The sequence below is a fragment of the Schistocerca serialis genome, chromosome 2 (genome assembly GCF_023864345.2).
Source record: "Schistocerca serialis cubense isolate TAMUIC-IGC-003099 chromosome 2, iqSchSeri2.2, whole genome shotgun sequence".
Taxonomy (NCBI): domain Eukaryota; kingdom Metazoa; phylum Arthropoda; class Insecta; order Orthoptera; family Acrididae; genus Schistocerca; species Schistocerca serialis.
Window position 1 is genome coordinate 326,514,659 of NC_064639.1, and position 24,192 is coordinate 326,538,850.

The 24,192-nt window shown below is 40.5% G+C and overlaps 1 protein-coding gene across 1 annotated transcript in view; it reads right to left on the reverse strand.

The window, feature by feature from the left end:
* LOC126457137 (PCI domain-containing protein 2) overlaps window positions 1–24,192 on the reverse strand; it is a 66,781-nt gene that overhangs the window by 26,201 nt on the left and 16,388 nt on the right. Inside the window, exons 2-3 of the mRNA XM_050093205.1 lie at window positions 16,483–16,524; window positions 5,237–5,358 (exon numbers count right to left, since the gene is read on the reverse strand). Of these exons, the coding sequence (XP_049949162.1) occupies window positions 5,237–5,358; window positions 16,483–16,524 (164 nt within the window). The remainder of the gene's footprint in view (window positions 1–5,236; window positions 5,359–16,482; window positions 16,525–24,192) is intronic.

The window sequence follows — 24,192 nt, forward strand, 5'->3', positions numbered from 1 at the left end:
CAATTGAAACACTTGCACTAACCTGTACAGTCGCCATGAATTATTACAATTACAGTAAAAACTCGATTAACCGTCACTCTTTAAACCGTCAGTTTCTGTTAACTGTCACTGCTGTAACAGCATAATAATACTGTAATAACAGAATGCTCTAAGGTGCACTGACGCATTTGCTTTGTTTATTTACTCTATTTTAGTGAGAAGTGAATGTACCCGCCCGCCGTAGAATGGTACATAAAATATGACCTTCAGTTGACATGCTAACACACATCTCCCTTTTCTTGTCTTTGTCTCACTTGTGAGTCAACAATCACCACTGGATCAGTTTCCAGTTGTGGCAAGAAGACTGTAATTATCACAGTGTATCTAGCGGGCTGTGCCGTGTTACGTGTTTTCCACTTGAATAAGCTTTATTGACTAATATTTTACACTACCGTATTTAGTGCAGGTGTGTGTGATACAGTGACTTGATAAAATATCTGAAAAACGTAAATATGTTGTTTTAGGACTTAATCAAAAACTTGAAATTATAAAACGCTTAAGAAAGGGCAAAACTGCGACAAGTGTAGCGCTGATTTATTGTATTGGAAGAACAACAGTTAACGATATAAAATGTGCTGCTGATAAAATACAGTGCTTCTGTTATCCGTCTATTCGCTCAACCGTCACGACCACGGTCCCGAAGATGACGGTTAATCGAGTTTCCACTGTATGTAGTATGCTGAAGTTACTATCAAAGCACATTGACAGTATTTTTGTCATCATGTCCATACCATAGCCACCTATACACCTCCAATACGAACATGCCTAGTAAAGCACTGTGACGTTCAAATCAACCTTTGAGCTGATGACAGGTTAACATCAATATAAAATTGACAGTTCTAATGTACTGGTAAAGTAACAAATACTGCGCAACTGTAGATAACTATTACCTTCCCTTGTTTCTTTCCCTTTCCCTTGCCATGTAGAGACCAGCCACTACTGTTTCCTCTACAAGTTCCACATTTGTAAGATCTTTTCTAACAACCTGCCTTGCTTATACTGAAAATAAAATAGTCACAGTTGAAAAATGTATGCATTTCACTGTGGTTAGGCATCATCAGATTATGTAAAATTGTCAAATGAAATTCACTGCACCAGCTATCAAACTTCTATGTCAACCACTTGCACATAAAACCGTATGGATGAAAATCACATCATCAGTACAACTAAAAGGAACTATGGGAACCTGTGCTCCTTTCATGACCCATAACAACCATGCCACCTGACATTAGTACCTACCTCAGTAAAAATGTCAGGGGTGTGACACTCCTTCCTGTCCCCCCCCCCCCCCCCCCCCTCTCTCTCTCTCTCTCTCTCTCTCTCTCTCTCTCTCTCTGTGTGTGTGTGTGTGTGTGTGTGTGTGTGTGTGTGTGTGTGTGTGTGTGTGTGTGTGTGGCCGAAAGCTCTTTTTGTGGCAGCCTTTTTATTGTGCATATCTGTGACTCAGCATGTCCGTTATATGGTGAGTAGCAACTATTCTTTTCATAATATTGATAACAAGCAGTCACAAAGTTACAAATTGTGCAGTCCATTTGGCATGGCTTCACAATCATTTCTCAAACTGAAGGAAAAACGACTGACACAGTTCAATTTTTGACTATTTAATAGTCTTTTCTTTGGGTCACTTTGAGGATAGTATTGAGAATTTCCTCATATTTGTCTATTAGATGCTGGCCTTCGGTTACAATTTAGCCAAACAATACAAAAAAATGATGCTTTCAAAACACATTCTGTTCAATTTTAACTATAGGATGTTTCTATGTGAAACTGAGGATGACAGTCTTTTTAATTAATTTTATGTCATAGTATTCTCAATCTACAAAAGTTAAATTTCACTGTCTTGAAAAAAATTATCAAAGTCACTACATTATTTGAAGAAATGTAGTCAAGCAAAGCTAACACTTCTGTACATAAGGATGGAGGACAGTAAGTTTGCCTTTTATACTGGCAGCTATTTCAAATTTAAGTTGCAACCATTGTTGTTGTTTCAACACTTAAGTTTCAACAGCAGAAAAGTTTACTCTATAACTCACTAACTATAGTAATTCCATTTATTTTAAGTTAGAAATGAGAAAACCCAATAAAAGTACCTAGTGAACCATAAAGTGGCATTTAATATGCGAATGACCACATGTAAGTGTTGAAAGTAATTGTGTCCCATACATGACAGTTTTTTGAATTATTACAAAAATATAAATCATTAACCCTTATCATTTTTAAGTTATGTTGGTTGGTATAGCTACCACCTTAATGGTTTACTATTTATTCAGAAAATGGGGAAAACAATGTCACCAAAGCATATGAGAAAACTTTGAGAAATGTTGCAGAAAGTACCAGCAAATACTACACCAATAAAGAAAAAAAGAAGATTATAGGGCAAAAGAAGACAGGAAAACATGAAGATAAAGACATCTTCCAGTGAAAAAGTTTTGATTGAACATCTTAATAAGGAAGCTGAAAGGAAAAAGAAAATACAGGCTTCAAATAAAATAGGTACCAACTGAAGATGAGTTTCAGACCTGTACTTCCCAGACAGGATCATATAAAAGCCTTCAGTCACTTGGCATAGCTGTTTTCTGGGTAAAGAAGCGGTTTCCTTCCAGCCCCTCAAAAAAATCAGCAGCTATAAAAAAAAAAATGTTTGTACAGGAAAGCCTGCCTAAAACAATAGCAAAGCAGATTTTCTTAGCAGACTTGAAATCTTCACCTTCTATACTTACAGGTGATAATTTGCTCACAATACAGAACTTTTTCATGAGACACAATCTGCTTTCAATTACCTGGTATGAATATCAAGTCTATTGTACACCCAACAACTGGGAAAAGAATTAGCTTGCAGAAATGTTACATGAATATGACAATAAAGGAAGCTTCTTACAGATTCTGAGATGAGTGATGAACAATCACATCTCAAAGAAGTTACACTGTCAGAAACAGCTGTGGAAAAGAACATGCCAAGAACATTTATTCTGTTGGCATTTCAAACTGCAAGAAGGAAATCAGTCAGATACAGGAGTGCTGCAACTACCCAAAGGGCTGTTGAAAAAAACTGAGAAACACACCTTATGTGTAAGAGATCTGTAGGGGACTCAGCAAAGATTTTCAAAGCTGATGAGGAGGATGAACATCACGTCTGAACCAAGTTCTTGCTATTCTTCTGAATCCAGATATCAAACATGTTAGGAACACCTCATATTATGAATTTAAACATTTTGAAAGTGGATTAGTAGTCATCCGTTTTTTAAGTAGTGGATTTTTCAAATTAAAATAATTAGAGACTCAGGACTTTAAAGTAATACTGTACTGAAATTTATCTTATTTTTAGGTAACAAAATTTACTTACAAGGTTATCTAAACAGGAAATGAGGTCTAAATATGGTAACTACTGATTCATTTAATATAATGAAATTAATTTTAAATATAAAAACAGGTCTTTGGTTACAGTTTTTATACGTAAGTATCAGTAATGCAACCTATTATGACAAGAATAAACTGCTACTCACCATATAGAGGAGATGATGAGTCGTAGACAGGCACAACAAAAAGACTGCTACACACTTAAGCTTTCATCCAAAGCTGTCTTCTAAAGTAGAAAACACACACACAAGCACAACTCACATCCACATGACCACTGTCTCTGGCTGCTGCAGCCACAACTGCACACATGCTTCAGTTCAATGACTGCTTCACAGCCTGCACCATCTGGATCCTTTCCACCAACACCAGCTTTTCTGAACTGCATAGGTGGGACCTCTCCCTGCTATATGTCCTACATTTCCAAAAACCCCTGGCCTCAACCTCTGCTAGTCCCTGTCCTTTACCTACCTATCCCCTGCCAGAAATCCTGCACTATACAGCCTTCTATTCCATAAATACACCCACTTGTCTTTTTCCCTTGTCTACTCCTCTCCTCCCCTCCCCTCCCCCCTCAAACCTACATACTGCACCTAGCAGCCGCAACCCTACCCTGTCCCAACCACATCCCTGAATGTTCCCACTATAAACACTAAACCCCTGCTCTGCTATCCTGCCCCTCCCTGCACCGGCCTCCTCCTTACCTCCACCAACCCCAAATTGCTTCTCCCTTGGGGAGCAGTTGCTGTGCACAGCCCAGCTTCAGTGGCCAGAAACAGCGGTGATGTGGGTGTGAGCTGTTCTTGTGTGGGTGCCTTTTGGCTGAAAGCTTAAATGTATAGCAGTCTTTTTGCTTTATTATTTATTCAGAGAGTTCTTGTGAAGTGTTGGTGGGGATTCAATGTTATGACTATTTCCTGTCTCACCTGTGACGAAGTTTTACAGATGATTAACAGCACGCTTTATAAACATCTGATATTCAGATTTAAAGGGAAGGTAAACCAACTGTTCATATGATCACCAGTCAATCTTAAGTTATTTCTATTTATACTTTCTATCATAATAGCTTTTGATTGTGAAAAATGTAGTGCAACTGTCCCATCCACTACAATGAAATCCCCCTATACCTGTCAGCATTAAATAATAGAAGACAAGGTGAAAAATACAGCAATAAAGCCATTATCATGGGCAAATGTTATGTTCTGTAAGCAAAAAAAGTGTCATAGATGGCACCATAGCTGAATACATATTTTTAATGTTTACTTCCTGTTTCTCCACTTTGAGGAGTAATAACATAGCATTTTTTGGTCCTCTACATTTGTCACTATGCATCAGAATTTCCTCAATCATTCTTTTTTTCTATTTTAGATTTGTGTCAACCTAACATTACTGGTATAAAGCAATTTTTATGTGAATAGCTCTTTTGTTATAATTTGGATTTAATCATAAGAAGGATGTAACTTCAGATTGTTGAATTAAGAAGGTGGCTTTCATATGAATATTGGTAGTATAAAAAGATTTACTTTGCACTCAGTAATGAAATATGCTTACCAGTTAAGTACCAAAATAATTTACAACATTGGCTGAGTACCTATCGGCACTCAGATGCACTTAGTTTTATATACTTCCTCTCAAAATAGGTTATTGGCACACAATACATTCTCAAACTCAACAAATCAGGTTTAACAAAAATAGTAGAGTCAGAATCTTTCCCTCTCTTTTCTCAGATGTTCGTGAGAGTTTCAAGTGTCTTTTACAGCACAAAACTGTTTTTTTATATACTGAACCAAACACAAATAAAATGAGGAAGTGTTTCAGGCACACAATTTGTTCTACTGCTTACCTCAAATGTGCTGAAACTATTTCATCCAGTGGTGGCTCAACGATTTTTTCAACAGCTGCCTCTGGATTTGATACTTGGAGTTTGCTGCTGGCAACATGAGGATGCCGAAACGACAAGTACTCCTGAAAATGAAATTGCCAGACATTCATAAAATTCTTCAGTCAAGTTTCTATTTCCTCATTTTGGGTGGAACAATTTGTAGATCAAATAAAACTTCATGTACACAATACATCCTTAGACAATACACATGAAAAGGAATCTGGGCAACTTTCAGCAGAATAAGAACTACACTACTGGACATTAAAATTGCTACACCACGAAGATGACGTGCTACAGACGCGAAATTTAACCGACAGGAACAAGATGCTGTGATATGCAAATGATTAGCTTTTCAGATCATTCACACAAGGTAGGCGCCGATGGCGACACCTGCAACATGCTGACATGAGGAAAGTTTCCAACCGATTTCTCATAGACAAACAGCAGTTGACTGGTGTTGCCTGGTGAAACATTGTCATGATGCCTCGTGTAAGGAGGAGAAATGCGTACCATCATGTTTCCGACATTGACAAAGCTCGGATTGTAGCCTATCTCGATTGCAGTTTATTGTATTGCGACATCGCTGCTCGCGTTGGTCGAGATCCAATGACTGTTAGCAGAATATGGAATCAGTGGGTTCAGGAGGGTAATACGGAATGCCTTGCTGGATCCCAACGGCCTCGTATCACTAGCAGTCGAGATGACAGGCATCTTATCCGCATGGCTGTAACGGATCGTGCAGCCATGTCTCGATCCCAGAGTCAACAGATGGGGACGTTTGCAAGACAACAACCATCTGCACGAACAGTTCGATGACGTTTGCAGCAGCATGGACTATCAGCTCGGAGAACATGGCTGCGGTTACCCTTGACACTGCGTCACAGACAGGAGTGCCTGCGGTGGCGTACTCAACAATGAACCTGGGTGCACGAATGGCAAAATGTCATTTTTTCGGATGAATCCAGGTTCTGTTTACAGCTTCATGATGGTCACATCCGTGTTTGGCGACATCGCGGTGAACGCACATTGGAAGCGTGTATTCATCATCGCCACACTGGCGTATCACCCGGCGTGATGGTATGGGGTGCCACTGGTTACACTTCTCGGTCACCCCTTGTTAGCATTGATGGCACTTTGAACAGCAGATGTTACATTTCAGATGTGTTACAACCCGTGGCTCTACCCTTCATTCGATCCCTGTGGAACCCTACATTCAGCAGGATAATGCACGACCGCATGTTGCAGGTCCTGTATGGGCCTTTCTGGATACAGAAAATGTTTGACTGCTGCCCTGGCCAGCACATTCTCCAGATCTCTCACCAACTGAAAACGTCTGGTCAATGGTGGCCGAGCAACTGGCTCGTCACAATACGCCAGTCACTACTCTTGGTGAACTGTGGTATCGTGTTGAAGCTGCATGGGTACCTGTACCTGTACACGCCATCCAAGCTCTGTTTGACTCAATGCCTAGGCGTATCAAGGCCGTTATTACAGCCAGAGGTGGTTGTTCTGGGTACTGATTTCTCAGGATCTATGCACCCAAATTGCGTGAAAATGTGATCAATTGTCAGTTCTAGTATAATATATTTGTCCAATGAATACCCGTTTATCATCTGCATTTCTTCTTGGTGTAGCAATTTTAATGGCCAGTAGTGTATAAGCAGATAAAAACTGAAAAGAATGAAAGAAATTAAAGGCTTGTGTTAGCCATGAAACATTAATAGCAAAATAATCTAGTATGTATGCATTGGAAGGCTGTGTGGTGGCCAAAAGGAGGAAGGTTGATTATTGAGATGGGAAAGGAGCATTTTGAGAAAGTATTTAGGATGGTGAGAGAGGAAGGAAGCTTGAGAATAAGGACAAATGCAGAACTACAGACAGTTTCTGGACAGATGAATTGGAGAAAAATAGTGAAGTACAGAGAAGAATGAAGGCAGGTGACAAAGGAGGCCAACCAATTCCTAATTTAATGCATTTATAGATGGGTTTCTATCAATCTTCAAAAAACACTTCACCAAGAAAACAACAAAGTATGGTACTAATGAGACTGCAAAAAAGCCCTGGATTACAAAAGAAATCAAAATATCAAGTGAAAGGAAAAGAATTTTGTTAGGATAAATAGAGAAGTAGGACTGATTACGTATTTCGAGAATGGCTGTGTTGTCTTAATGAAGGTGATCAAAAAAACTCTCTTTATGTGTCCTACATGAATAATTCAGATAGTAAAATTAAATCTATATGAGCAATAATTAAAAGGGAAACCAGGAAATAGGTCAAAGAATGTGAGAAGTTTGTTATTAAAGAAACTGTCCAAATAATATATGACAGTAGTCAGGTAGCCAACATATCAGATAATCACTTTCTTGAAATAGTTCAGAAGATTGTGTGCGTTGATTCCACAACACAGTTAAAGTTCCACCCCTGTTCAGCATGTGGTGCCAAAGCTGCAGGCGTTTTCTAACTGTGACAAGAGGGTGTAAGGATCAAAGGAGCCCACTGCTAACACTACTGCTGCAGGCAATTGAGCGACTTGCATGATAGTATGAGGCCTGGTCAGGAGGATCTGAACACAGACACTTGGAGCAACTGCCAAAGAAGATGACTAGTGGCTGAGTGGGAGGATAATAGGCAGACAGCGGCACCAATTGCAAAGAAGACTGACCAGCCAGTGTTGTCAAGGCACCCAAGAAGTCTGTGCTTGGAGAGCACGGGCAGTGAGTGCACCTTGTGCTGTGTGCCCCATATACTGAACTCTAAAAGTGAAACTCTCATATTTGACACACCTATGCCTTGATGTCCAGACAGTAAATTGCCTGAATATGCTACCCAGAAATATTTGTCTTCACAAGTGAATTTTCTGTTCAAGTTACTGGGCAGGTGTTTCTCCATTATTCTTCTTCTTGAGGATTTCAAGAGACTGAGCTAGAGTTCAGTTATTTCATGGAATTTTTATAATGTATGTTTGAAGTGTGATTAAACTCTACTGCTAATTAAATTACAGAAAGTGATTCTTTATTCACAGAAGACTTTTGCTCAACTGATCTAGGGATTTAATTAAAAGGGAACCAGCTAAGGCTTTTACAATCACTGAGTTCATTTTGATTTTAATCTTTTTGTTTGCTTTTCTTGATAGTTGGTATCTGTGACCCAATAAAAAAGGAGTTTAATGATAAATTGTGTGACTACTTAAATATATTTGGTCCCCAAAAGCCCCCCCCCTCCCCCTTCATTTCTCATCATACTGCTGCTGCTAAATTATCCTATCAATGGTAGTAGTTCGTAGTTACGCAATGTGACAGTGTTGCAGCTATGGTGTAGAATATAGTTGTGACAATTTATGCATTTCCACTGTGTGATGTTGCAGGTATGGCTGTTAGAGATGTTCCCAGGATGGGTAGCTTCAGAAGGAAGAACTAGTCTATGACATCATCAGTTGTTGACAGGGCCCTGCAGCTACAGTGCCCAAGCTGACTCAAAAGCTTTGCCAGGTATTACAAGAACCAGTTCAGTTAACTTAATATGGAGAATGTGGAATAAGTACTGGTGATACAGTGGTTTCCATTAGCTTTGGTCAAGATTGATTCATTTATTGAATTTCTGGATGGGGAAGTGCCTTTTCCATATTGAATTGAGAAGGTTGCAGGCCAGGGTAGCACATTACGCAAACTGTTTGTGTGACTTGAAGCTCCTATGCAAGGAAGGAGAGAACAGTAATGTGGTGGAATGTCTCGAGCAAAGGCTGCACAGATAGAGTTAACAGTAAACAACATGTATCTGCAGCGGAACTAGCCCAGACACAGAAATCATCCAAATACAGAGCAAGTGTGACTAATAGTCCAACGGATGCAAGGAATCCATTAATGACAATGAGGAAAAGATATGCACTTAATTTGGTACCCTGAGGAATGCCATTCTGCATGTTTCACAAAAAGCTGAGATCAGTGCCAGCACGAACTTGAAATGACCTGTGGTACAGGAACTGGTGAACAAAAATCAGAGGGGGCCCTGAAGACCCCACTCAACGAGTGTAAGTAAGATGTGATGGTGCCAATCCGTATTGTAGGCTTTAAAATGATTTAAGAAAACCGCAACAAGATGGAAGGACTGAGAAAAGGCCTGCCGAACTGCAGTCTGAACCAAACCAGATGATCGATCAGAGACTGATCCTCCCAAAAGCCCCACTGGTAAGGCGACAAAAGGTCCTGAGGTTCAAGGATCCAACAGAGCCAATGGGCCATCATCCATTCAAATAACTTGCAAGAGACTTTGGAGGACTGAGATGTTGAAGCAATTGGTTATGGATAGAATCAGGACCAGAGGATGATTCGTGGGAAGAGGAGAGGGCCAGAAGCAGTTCCCATTCAGTAAGATCATCTTAATAAGATTCTGCCTGATGACGGATAAAATATAAGCAGGAAGCTTTGGTCTGCTTTTGTCAGAGGAGGAAGGTGGCTGACACCGATGCTGTCACAAAATAGGTTGCAGATCGTACAAAAGGCACCCACCTGGGCAAGGTCTGGAATGGAAGATGGCCACTGGCAACGTTGGAGGGTGCGGAGCGTAGCCCTCACTTGTGACGAAGGAACAGAAGTACCTAGGGAGGAGACAAGCATTCCCAACATATCCACTAGCTCTCTTTGATTAAGTAACAGACTTTGGCACAAAGGCATCTGAAGGTAAAAAGACTGGCAGAGTGTATGTGTTGCAAGGCTTGATGGCAATCACAGATGGCCATTGCAATGGCTGTGCCCCACCACAGAACCAGCCGGCGGCAAGAGGGTCCCATCGAGTGGGGGATGGCAATGCCAGTGCCACAAATAATCATATAGTGCGCATCATGGATGACGTCATCAGTACGACCTGAGAAAGAAGGGGTAAACACACCTGGGAGGTACATAGAGGCCAATCAACATGGTGGAAAGTCCAGCATGGTCCGCAAGAAACTGTTCTATGAGGAGACCCTGAATAGATGAAAAATCACTGCTTCACAAGGGGTGATGGGCATTAAAATCTTCAAGTAGGATGAAGGGAAGGAGGAGTTGCAGAAGGAGGGCAATTAGGCAGTGGGCACAGGTGGCCTGTCAGGACGGCAACTGCTTCCAATGTGGTATAAAGGGAGATCCATGTACTAACAACATCCATACGAAGCAACATGCAAACACCACTGGAATCCCTCAAAGGACCAATCTGGTTCCAACAGAAAGCACGGAACTCACAAAGCATCAGTGAGTGAGCATCAGTAAAATGAGATTCCTTTAGAACAACACATGTTGCAGAGTAAAAAGAAACAAGGGATTGCAACTCCGATAGGTGACAGTAGTAACCATCACAATACCATTGATAAGCAAATTGGGATCCAAATAGGAGGTATATTGGTCAAAGATAAACATACTGCTGCATCACCGTACATCACCAACAAGGGTGAAGGGCCATCCGTAAACAAGCAGGATGTGAGGGGAGAGTTGGCACCTTCAGGGGCACCAGAGGGGCCTTGGGCCTTGCCTGGGACTTATGTTTTTTCTTCTTCCCTTCCATAGGTCGAGGAGGGCAGAGCCCAGAGACAGGGCAGGCTTCAGTAAGATCCAGAAATGAGAATGAGTGGGCAACCTTGGGGCGCTCAGACTGTGGTTCCCACAGCTGATGTGTGGCAGTAGGCCTCCGGTCTGGGAGACACTGGGGAAGGGGTCCCAAAAGGGGTGCCCATCACCAGCAGATGTCGAAGAAGGGGGTCACTTCCCGGCTGGGTAGGATCAGTAACACCCAGAGGGGAGAGTGTGGGAACTGCTGGAGAGAGGAAGAGGAGAAGGGGTGAGGGTGCAGGACTGGGATAAGAAGGAGGAAAGGACATAACAGAAGCAACAGTAGATGTCATATTTCTGATGAGCCTCAGTGTAGGATAAATAATCAAGGGACTTAATATTTCTGTATCTTCTTTTCCTTCGTATAAACTGCCCTATCTGGTGAGCATGGAGAGTGATGGTCATGACAATTAACATAAAGGCAGTGGAACACAGGAGATCCCCTCATGGAGTGGGTGTCCACATTCACTGCATCGAGGGTCCGCTGTACAGCGGGAAGACTTGCTCGAAATGCAAACACCAAAAACGCCTGATGGGTGGTGGGATGTACGGCTTCATGTCACAATGATAAACTATAACCTTGACCTTCTCCAGGATGGTATCCTGCTCAAAGACCAGAATAAAGGTACTGGTATAGATGCAATTGTCCTTACGGCCTATTTGAACACACCAGAAAAAATTAACACCCTGTCGTTCCAGATTGACAAGGCATTCCTTATCAGTTTGAAGAATGAGGTCCCTATGAAAAATGACATCCTGAACCACATTCAAAGACTGATGAGGAGTAATGGATGCCAGGATGATTGCCAAGACGGTAAGGCACAAAGGGCCGCAGATTGGGCACCAGGAGAAGTTGTGATCAACAGAGAACCTGACTACATCTTACTGAGAGAGTCCACTTCACCAAATACTTCTTTGATTGTTTGCACAAAATTAACAGCTTGGTGGGGTTGAAAGTGTCCCCATCAATTCTGGTGCAGACCAAGGAGTGAGGAAAGAGGCAGTAAGGTTACACACTGAAGATACTAAGATGTTCTTCCAGGAGGTTCATAATATGAAGACAAAATTTATAAGGGGAGGTCAAACCCCAACGGGGGCCCAAAAACGCTTAAAAGAAAAAGTGAAAAAAATACAAGAGGAATAAAGCCGTAAGGGATAGCAGAAACCAGGAGCATAGCTGGTCTGTCGTAAGCAAGGACCCTGAGAGAGGGAAGAAGGCTGCACACAGGAAGAAGGGAAGAGGGGAAGAAGAGAGAAGAAGGGAGAAGAGGGGAAGAAGGGAGAAGAGGGGATGAATGGGTCAGAGGGGACGAATGGGTCACAGGGGAAGAAGGGGGTAGAGGGAAAGGAGTGAAGACAGGGAGGGAGGGGCACGGCAAAGGGATTGCAGCCATGAAGAAAGAAAGGGTCACAAAAGGTCAGGGTCTATGTGTGCCATACACGAACTCAAAGAAAGAGTCGTGAGACACCTAGTGGGCTGACGGACTAAGTAGGATCCTGGATCATTCTGAGGGAGATGGTACTGAGAGAATAGGGGAGGAGCTCCCGAACTCTGATGTAGTTAATCCAATTTTAGGGGAATTTCCATCACTGTTTAAGGGTAAAGACAGATATCTAGGGACGATGAAACCCTAAGATAGACAAAAAGAAAGGCTGACAAGAAATGAAGAGCCTAAGCTGTATTTTTTGAATATTATTATTTTGTATTGTGAAGCCCGAAATGACTTTAGTAAGGTATGTTGGCATTACAAGCAGTGCAGCGACGATTAGAAAAGATATTTGTGGATTTTGTTTGGCTTTTTCCTCACTCATGTTAGGGGAACAAGTATGCATTTATTTGCTTGGATGCCTTTTTGAGGTTTTCTTAGCTTTTTACCACCTGTGCAACCAATGTGGAGGCAGCTATAAGTTTTTTGAAAGGATTGTCTGAAATACGGGTGAGACACTCTACCACCACTCCGTATCATCCCAAACCCTCCTTTGCTGGAAGGGTCAATCACAATCTTCATGTTGCACTAATCACATACCAACACCACGACCATGCCCTTTGGGATGAGACACTGGAGTTGTTGACATATGTCTTCACCACTGCCAAAGGTGAGGCACATAAGGACACTCCAGGGAGGCTTATTTTTGCCTTGCCGCTAAATTCACTCCTAATTTATGTCTATTGACAAACTACTATCTAATAAGACATTTCCCGAAGATATTCAGGAGAGCTGGATTCAGGTCAGAAAAAAACATTCAAGCAACCTGTAAAGAGGAAGTTATACACTATAATAACAGAAATGGTCTAATAGACTCAGGATAGAAGATCAGCTTTACCTCAGAAATTTTGTCAGTGTTGGTAAGGTTGAAGTAAAACTCTTACCACAGTTTCAGGGGCCTTACCAAATTCTTAAATTTATAACTCCAGTAACCACTCTTTCAAAGGAAGTGGCAACATTGGAGATGTATTGAGCTTCTATTTTCCAGCTCAACCCTTCATATGGCTCGAACAGAATACAGAATGTGTTCTAAGATTATACTGTCATGTCATAACCACACTCAAGTCCAAATCTGAAAGCAGAGTCGTCAGTACACCATGTAACACTGAGAGCACATTTATTGCAAACACCAATGTATAGCCACAACAGAAATGAATTCCTGCATGGAGATTGCTGGTATTTATAAACATCAAATATTTCAGAGTATACAAGGTGTACAACTTGGCTTCTACCATTTTTTCCCCAACATTTGAGGCTTAAATGAAACTAATTGGTTACACATGTATCATTCAAAGTATTTTCCATCGCTGGCCACTACTTTCTCCCATCTTTCGGGCAGTGTATGAATCGTGCGTCGAGATAATTGTTCATCTTTTAAAGCGATATACAAATCGATCTAATTTGTGACTTATTCATGAGATCAGAAGTGTTGGTCAGCCAGGCCATGTACCATTGATCTAAACAAGCGATTGTCAGAGGGAGCAATGTCTGGAGAATACGGTGGGTGGGGTAGGACTTCCCATTTTAACATTTCCAAGTACGTTTTGAGATCTTTTGCAACGTGGGGTCAAGTGTTGCCGTGCTGTGAAATCACTTTATTGTGCCTTCGCTGTATTGCAGCCATTTGCCCTTTAATGCTCTGCTTAAATGCATTAACTGCATTCGATAACGAGCACCTGTGATTGTTTTACTTGGTTTTAACACCTTGTAGTACGAGACACCAAGATGGTCCCACCAAATGCAGAGCACGATCTTGGAGCCGCGAATATTCGGCTTGGCTATTGACATGGAAACATGGCTGGGATATTCCCATGATTTTTTGTGTTTAGGGCTATTGTAATGAACACATTTTTCATCCCCAGCCACAATGTGATGCAGATATCCCTTCCGTTTTTGCTCTGAAGCAACTGTTCACAAACACACAAACGCCTTTCAACATCTCTTGGTTTCAGCTCACATGGGACCCACGTTCCTTCCTTCTAAATCATGCCCATAGCCTTGAGATGTTTTGAAATGGCTCGCTGGGTTACTCCCACTAATCGTGCCAATTCTTCTTGAGTTTGACGCGAGTCTTCACTCAGCAATGTCTCCAATTCTGCATCTTCGAAAACATGCTCTCTTCCACCACTGTGCTGGTCTATGCCTTTAAAATCACCGTTCTTGAAGCGTTGAAACCACTCACGACACGTTCTTTCACTAATAGTGTCCTTACCATATGTACTTGAGAGCATTCAATGAGACTAAGCCGTTGTTTTCTTCTTATTGAAACAAAACAGTAACACCTCCCGCAAATGACGAGAATTAGGCTCGTAAACTGACATTTTCAATCAAGAACAACTTTATGATGCAGAGACAAATTGACTAATGTTTGAATGAGGTTATGTTGACTGAGGTCCAAGCTAACTGCCTGACGTCTGGGATCTGTTTCTTTTGACCTCTACTTACCGTTGTAGCCACCTATTGGCAAACGGCGGAACCACAGTTGTACAACTTGTACAAGAATAACAAACACAATAAATTTTTAGAATCTTGCATAAATGGAAATACTGAATAACGAATAGTAGCCAGTAGTCATGTTTGAAATGGCGACTTGCAGTGCAGCAGCCAGTGACACAAACAATCACGCCACACTGGATGCACCATAGTTTGGCAATAAGTACACTCAATGGAGTCATTGTTATAAACTTCTTGCATTTCTATTCTGGACGTACAGGACAGACATATGAACCAGAAATCTGACATGTTTGTGTTACAGTGAAATGACCCTCCCTCTTTTTTTTTCCTTTTAAAAAAAAAAAAAAGTAACAAAAGTGGGGGAGGCTTGTAGGTAACTAGTTTTGATGGGGGAGACTGTGCAGTGATTTTGTAGCACAGTTGAAGCTCCTCCCCACTCAGCAAGTGGTGTCAAAACTGCAGAAGCTTTCTTGTTGCAGTGAGAGAGTGCAGGGAGTGAATGACTGAGGTAACCATTCATAGTCAAGGCTGGATGGAACTGTACACATAGACAAAATTCCCTTTAGAGGAAATTATACCAGATCATTTACATTGTGATGTCGTTCCTCAAAATATGCAAGAAATTGCCTCCACTGATATTGAAGTGAGTGTAAAGAATGTATATGGAAAATTTATTTAGTAATACAGTTATTTGATGCTTATCAATGTTTATCTTGGAACAGAGAACATTTTATATTCTGCCATAGAGAGTTGCGTTCTAAAGATCTCTGCATGGATATCTTGCTGACTGTTCTGCATTGCTAATACTTACACATTATTATTACTTATTACCTACAATTGTTAAGAGTTTATTATATACTGCTAATTAATGAAATAACTCAGCACTGTAGGACAGTGTCAGCCTAATGATTAAATAATAATGTAAATGGTTGCCTATCAGAAAGCAACAAGTATGAGCTGTGTGTGTGTGTGTGTGTGTGTGTGTGTGTGTGTGTGTGTGTGGGTGGGTGGGTGTGTGGGTGTGTGGGTGTGTGGGTGTGTGGGTGTGTGGGTGGGTGGGGGGGGGGGGGGGGGTGGAGGTCTTGATGTAACATTCAAAATGGTTCAAATGGCTCTGAGCACTATGGGACTCAACTGCTGTGGTCATAAGTCCCCTAGAACTTAGAACTACTTAAACCTAACTAACCTAAGGACAGCACACAACACCCAGCCATCACGAGGCAGAGAAAATCCCTGACCCCGCCGGGAATCGAACCCGGGAACCCGGGCGTGGGAAGCGAGAACGCTACCGCACGACCACGAGATGCGGGCGATGTAACATTCAATTAGTTCCAGTTATCACAAACATTAATGAATGTAAGTGACCCCATAATTGGCAATAGAAATGTTTCAAGTGTATTTATGTTGTCCTGATTTTAATTTTTTTTCCCTGTTTTGTGAGTTACATTTAGTTTTGTGTAAGGGGATGTGGATGGGATGGGGTGAGGTAGGGTATGGGGTCGCATGTGGGAGGAGGGCTGGGGGTAGGATAGTGTTTTACACTAGCTTTAGGAGGTTATGTTATACAGTGGGCAGCCAATTTAGTGTTGCAACATGTACAAACATAAAATACTTTTGTCCACTACTCAAAGTTTAAATGTGAGTACAATTAACAATGTGAACATTCAGAGAATACATAAAAACTTACTGATAACGTTGTACCATCCCTGTTCTGCCAAGCATCTTCCACCTGCACATAAAAGAAAAGAATGTTATCCAAACAGAATGTTTTAACAGAAACAAATTAAAATTTCTTTAAAACATGATGTATACACAACTGCAATGCTCTGAGTTTATCTTTGTTTATAAATAAAATAACTGCTGTATACTTTTTAAATAACAGCAGTTGCAAAACTGAAATTTGATGGCTTTACAGGAATATAGTATCAATTGAATCTCCTTCCCCTAACCCTCCCCCCCCCCCCAAAAAAAAACACACACACACACACACACACACACACACACACACACAGGATGAAGAAATTGGTTCAAACAGTCTCGAAGAGAATGCAAAACAGTACACCAAAGAAGCAATACAGATAACATTTAGTGAAATAAAAACTGATCACGCACCTCTCTCTGAAACAAGAAAAATCATTAGGTCCCTCAAAAGAAAAAGTTCAAATGGAGTCAACAATATCTCTAATAAGACATTGTACCAAGCACAATAGCCTACTAAAAAAGTTATGTTTTTGTAGAATATGTAGTTCAGCATATGCCTGGATTAGTTCTCATTTAAGAAACGGAATACAGAAAGTTATCCTATGCCGTATGAGTAATACAAAGAGAGATGCCACATCATCCTTATAATGAGAGACCCTCAGCATTCGATCACTGGCTATCCTTGCTATATGTTAGTGATCTACTGCTTTACTTGAATCGGAAGTCATAATTAGTCCCATCTGTAAATGACACAAGCATCATTGTAAAGCCAGGCAAAGAAACATTAACAGAGAAAGTAGTAAATGAAGTTTTTGTGAAAGTTACTGACTGGTTTTGCACAGGTGGGTTAGCTTCAAACTTTGAAAACAAAGAGCACATCAAATTTTTTACTGTTAGAAATGGCACACCTCCTATTAATCTAGTATACCAACAAGGAAAACACAGTAAAAAGTCCTTAGGCATGCATACTGATGAAAACCAAAAGTGGAAGAACCATATCGTAAACCGCTAAAACGTTTAAGCTCAGTTACTTAGCCGTAAGAATAACTGCCAACCTTATGCCTGTAGCAGTCAGTAAGCTAAAATATACAATATATTTTCATGTACTGATGTTGTGTGGGATACTATTCTGGGACAGCTCCCCAATTAGGCAAAAGAAAATAATTAGAATTATGTGTACCACTCACCCACATACATCCTCTAGGCATCTATTTAAGCAGCTAGGAATATTAACCATGCCCTCACAATACATTACTTAACTTATGAAATTTGCTATCAACAATTTATCTGGCTTTTAGAGTAACAGAGATATTCACAAGTACAACACTAGAAAAGAAGACTATCTGCATCATCCTTTGGTGAATCTACCTTTGGAAAAGAAAGTTGTAAAATGTGCAGCCATAAACTCTTTGACAATTTATCCCTTCAAATAAAATATCTGACCCACAGCAGAAGTGTTTTCAATTCAGATTAAAGATGATTCTCTTTAATAGCTGCTTTTTCACAAGAGAGAAATTCTTGAACAGAGATAATTAATCATTTATACAGAAAAGAACTATAAATGGTTAGCATACAGCCTAAAAAAGATTTTCTTAATTTTTTAAGTATGTGTTCTATGTTTGTTCAGTTGACACTTTCCACGTCAAAATGTTTATCATGGCTAAGATCTATGGATCACGTAATGAACGAAATAACCAACAAGCAATGGAGCCACAAAGGCAGAAAAATGTCAATCATTACACCCAAATTTACAGTTAATTACTTTGTACAATTGTGATCAATAAAATTTTAAAAAATTACTATTCATACAATCATGTATGTAGTCTGTAACACTACATAATAAACATAACAAAGCATTATGATCAGTATTTGATCAGTGGTGTGTCTACACCACAAAAACTGTCACAACAAAGGTTAAGCAGTATTCAGGAGTGGATGGGGTAATGGGAAGATATTAACAGGAAGAAGGTTATATGAGGGGGAATATTGATAAATGATAATTGTCATTCTTCACTTCTCTTCAGCCTAACACCATTTTATTAGCAGTTACTGCTATGGTATGGGAGCCATATATGACAACAGTACAGTTCCTTCACTAAAACTTTCCAATGAATGTTTAAACCTTAGGGCTCTCACTGAAGTTAATGCACAGCTCCTCCAACTGTTCATCATTCGTGGACATTCTGATGCACATTATGAACTACTGGTTCTACCTCCACATACTTCACAAAGTCTTCAGAATGATAATGTCTTCTGAATATATGCAAGTCAGCACTTTTTCACCACCCATCTCTTGAAATACTTTGTAGCCATCACCAACACTGCTTGGCAATTTGCACTATAGTGACTTCTGTAGAGTGACACACAAAAGAATGTCAATGAAATGGATATTCAACAAAGCACCCTAATACTGCAAAGCAAAATGTATTTAAACATCTAGGCAGCATCCAAGAACAGGTGAAATCACAATATGAACTTGATCCACCACACTGCTGATGCACACATCCACAAGTCTTCAAGACATGTATGAAGTGAATTGGGGGGAGGGGGGGGGGGGGGGACTGCTGTTCAGCAATTAGGAACAGGTGTGCTGATCATTATAGGATTAAAAGCTGATCAACTGCTGAGTGAAATGCTGAAGAACTATTACAGAACATAAGTAGAGATCCTGGTGCAAGTTACCAAATATCAAATCTACAATAGTATGTGAGATCATTAGTAGAATTTATGGGTGAAGGGAGGAGATGCTTTGTTGCAGCAATAAAGAAGGGTACCTGCCTCCTGATCACAGCAGAAGTCCTTACATGGCTTGAATATTTCAGCAGATTAACAGGTTCTAAAAGCCATAATCCAGCATTTTGTTACCATTGTGCAATAATGGAGAAGACTACCTGAAATTTCAATTCCAGAAATGACTATAGTAATCCCTTCCTCATATGAGAGGTGAATCAGCCTTGTCCGTGGAATATGACATACCACTCAATCATGATAAAATTCACAACCACACATTACAGCAGTTCACACAAACAGTTACAGAAATCTTCACCTGTTCAACCCTATCTGGGAGACAAGACTACTTCCCTGCTCCAAGAGGGAACTATTCTTAATCCCCCTGCCAAAACCATCGAAGAAATAATTGAGTGATGGTGACTTCACAAGCTGTGCGGAAGCTACTTCGAAGCAGATGGTCAACCACTACCTCATCCAATATCAGTAAGTTTGGTGATATTTTGTACATTTTTAAATTCTTAACTGCCATTTGCCAGTTGTAACTTACCACCACAATGTGGCAGGGGTGGATGGTGTGAATATGCTTGAAATTCTATGTTCAGAAGCCAGTCTGTGTCCATTTCCACTACTCAAGATGCGTTTGCCATTCACCTGTGTTGCAAATGAAGCACACAGCCATGAACGATTCTGTGAAATTTATAGGTGTTCTACTCAAGAAGAGACACCTGGTTACCACTTCCCCCCCCCCCCCCTCCACGAATTCCTCTCATGTGTCAATCCCTTCATCACTGAGTAACATGTACACCCCACATCCTCAGTTATTTGTTGGATATATTCCAATCTCTGTGTTCTCCTGCAGTTTTTACCCTCTATAGCTCCCTCTAATACCATGGCAGCCATTACAAGATGTCTGAACACAAAGCTGGCCATTCTTCTTAACAGTGTTTTCCATATGTTCCTTTCCATGCTGATTCTGTGTGGGGAAACTACTCATTATTTTCCTAGAAGCCCAACAAATTTTCATAATTCTTCTGTAACATCCCACTTCAAATACTTCAATTCTCTTCTTTTCTGGTTTTTTCAGAGCCCTTGTTTCACTATCATACAATTCTGTGCTCCACAACACACATTCTCAGAAATTTCTTGCTTGAATTGTATTCTATGTTTGATATTAGCAAACTACCTTAATTGAGGGACACTCTCATTGCCCGTACAAGACTGCATTTTGTGTCCTCCTTGCCACGTCCTTCCAAAATAGCAAGATTCCATACCTTGAGGTCCCCAATTTTAATGCGAAGTTTAGCTCTAATCTCATTCCTACTAATCCCCATTACTTTTGTCTTTCTTTGCTTTAATCTTGATACATACTCTGTACTCATTAGACAGTTCATTTCATTCCACATATACCGTAATTCTTCTTCATTTCCACTCAGGACATCAATGTCATCAGCTAATCTTATCATTGATAACCTCTCACCCTGAATTTTAATCACAGTTGTGGATCTTTCTTTTATTTCAATGAATGGATTGAACAGTGGGGGCAAAAGACCACGCCCCTGTCTTACCCCCTTTTCAACCTGTGCACTTTTCTCTTAGTCTTCAATTATTACTGCTTCCTCCTGACTCTTGGACATATTGTATATATTACCTGTATTTTACCCATAAATTACTCCCATCTTTTGTGAGAATTTTTAACATTGTGCAGTATTTTACAGTGTCAAATGCTTATTCTAGGTCAACAAATCATATGAGCAGGTCTTGATTATTTGTAAGTCTTGCTTCCATAATCAAGCACACAGTAAGCACTGCCTCTCCGGTGCCTTTACCTTTCAGAAAGCCACACTGATTGTCATCTAAACAATCATCCATTTTCTTTTCCTTCCTTCTAGATATTATTCCAGTCAGCAGCTTGGATGCATGAGCTTTTGGGCAGACTGCAAAAGTTCTCCTACTCATCTGCCCTTACTACCATTAGGGTTCTGTGGGTGCTAGTTTTCTGAAAGTCTGATGGGATGTCTCCCGATCACTGGTTACACACATCAACCTGAAAAGACATTTGGTTGGCATTTTCCCCCAGTGGTTTTAGAAATTCCAAAGGAATGTCATCCATCACTTCTGCCTTATTTGATCACAAGTCTTCCAAAGTTCTGTTAAACTCTAATATTGGACCCCTAATGTCCTACAAATCAACTTCCATGCCTCCTATGACATCATCAGCCAAGTCCTACCCCTGGAAGAGGCCTTCAATGTATTGTATGGACCACTACAGGGATTAAAGTATCTTGTGAAAGGAAAAAGGAAATCTATGTGTTGGCAAGAAAAAGTTACAATCCTGTAGTGGTTGCACACTACAAAAACTACTCAAAATTATTAAAAATAATTATTAAAAATCAAGGTACGTGCTCATTACTTCGGAAATCAGTAATTCCAACACCAGACTTAAAGCAACATGGAATGTAGTAAAATGGGAGGCTGGGCAAGAAGCCACAGAACTGGATAACATCACTATTGATTTGAATGGAAGGGTTATAAATGATCAGTCACAAGTAGCAGATAAGTTAAACTATCATTTCTTAAATGTACATTACTATAAAATGTATGCATGAGAAGTTCAAGAAAAAAATCACTGGAGAATGTTGAACAAGCAACTTACATGAAAACTAGGTGTAATCAAGTTAATTATCAGATATTTTTACCAGCAGACGATTCTGCCGTAACAGTTTTAGTATCATTCAAATGAAATCTACACTAAGTAGAAAGGAAACACCTGATCATGGAATAATGGGTGGAAGTAAATTTAAACTACTGAGTATAGATGGATGTCTATAGATTCACTGCAGGTGGTATGGACAGGCAGTCTTGTGAAGTACTTTGAAACGTATTTCTGAAAGATCCAAAGTCCACAAGCAATGGAAATATTTCAGACCTTTTGGCTAAAAATAGGCCTGCACTTATTGACAGTGTCAGCATACAAACAGGGATTAGTGATCATGTTGTCATCATAGCAATGATGGTTAATAAACTTAAAAAATCCATCAAGAAGCCTGGGAGAGTATTTTTGCTAGATCGAGCAGATAAACAGTTGTTCAAATATAAAAATTTCCTTGAGATGGAAAATCATCTGTCCAGAAATCAGCATTGCTCCTGCAATACTCAGCTTGCCCTTTTCTTGCATTATATCCTGCAAATCTTGGATGAAGGTCAACAGGTAAATTCCATACTCCCAGATTTCCAGAAAGTGTTTGACACGGTGTCCCACTGCTGACTATTAATGAAGGTATGAGTATATGGATTAGGTTCCCAGATATGTGAGTGGCTCAATGACTTCTTCAGTAACAGAACCCAGCACACTGTCCTCGACGACAAGTGTTTATCACAGACAATGATATCATCAGGTGCAGTTAGAAAACGCAAAGGAGGAACTAGATAGTTTGAGGAGGGTGAAGGGTGCTGGGGAATGGGAACTGGCAGTTGGTAAGGAGGCGGCTAGGAGGATGAGATATTCAGACAGCTATACTTAGTGTACAACCATTATATTTGACAAACTGTCAGAGTTTAGTGGAGAGGAGCCTCTTGCAGCTTTAGGCGTAGGAAACACGCAGCAGTCCTCAGCAGTTAGGGAGCCTCAGTCAATTGCAAATTCTAACAGAAAGAAGAAGGTTCTGCTGCTTGGTAGTTCACATGGTAGAGGTATGGGCCAGCAGTCACAGGAAGTGTTGGGAAATGAGTACCAGATCACCAGCATTGTGAAGCCTAGTACAGGATTGGCTGAGGTGCTTGTTAACCTATGGGAGTTACATAGGAATTTTAAGAAAGAGGGTCAGGTAGAAATTGTGGGTGGAGCTGGGAATAGTCTTGATAGAGATGGGAACTATTATGTAGGTGGCGACCCGGTAAAGATAGATACTCAAACTGGTGGCACTAATGTGCACTTCACGCAACTGTTTCAGCATCACGATTGGCCTCACCTTAATGAAGCTGTTAGGCGTGTTAACATGGGCCTAGACAAGGCACTGATGGCAGAAGGCCTGGCTCACATTGCAGTGGTGCTAAATGAGTCTATCAGTAGATCAGGTTTCAGTAGACACGGCCTGCACCTCTATAGGTATGGGAAGAGGAGGTTGGCTAAGCTTGTGGCTGACAATGTAGTGGTGGTGGGATCACTCATGGGAAAATTCCTGTAGCAGTTGGTGTTAGAGCTGCACCTTTTTTAGATTGAAGTCAGCCCTGCTTAAAGGAAGTCCCTCTAACAAAGGAATTGCCTTCAAAGGAGATCAGGTACCCAGGTAGTGAAGGAATTTGCATATTTCATCAAAATATAAGAGGTATTAGAGATAAAATTAGTCAACTACTTATAGATGTTGACTCTTGACATTATTGGCATTTCGGAGCACCACTTAAATAATTTGACGGTTCAGAGGCTTTATTTACCAGGATATAGATTAGCTGGCTGTTTTCCAAGGTGTTCTTTGCAGAGTGGGGGAGTGGCCTTGTACGTAAAAAACATATTCCATTTGAGTCCGCAGACGTATTACTGCAATGCACTGACAAGGTAATCTGAATGTTATGCAGGGGAAGTTGAATTTAGTGAAACTGAACTTCTAATTGTTGTTATTTATAGATCCCCTAACTCTGACTTCAGAGCATTTCTTCTCATGCTAGAGACGGTTCTTCGTTCACTTTACAAGAAGTATCAAGAATTAGTTATATGTGCTGACTTCAATATTAATTTTGTAAGTGATTGTGCAAGAGAAAGGAAGGAAGACCTCCTAAATTCATATGATCTGATGCAGGCTAAGACCTTTTTTTTTCCCAACTAGTGTGCAGGGGAACAGTAGCACAGCCATAGACAATATTTTTATTCATTCTTCGTTACTAGATGGGCACTCGGACCATGATGCACAAGTTTAAACACAAAAAGGTTTTTGTACTCAAACAAAGGTTATATATAATTACAAACTATGTA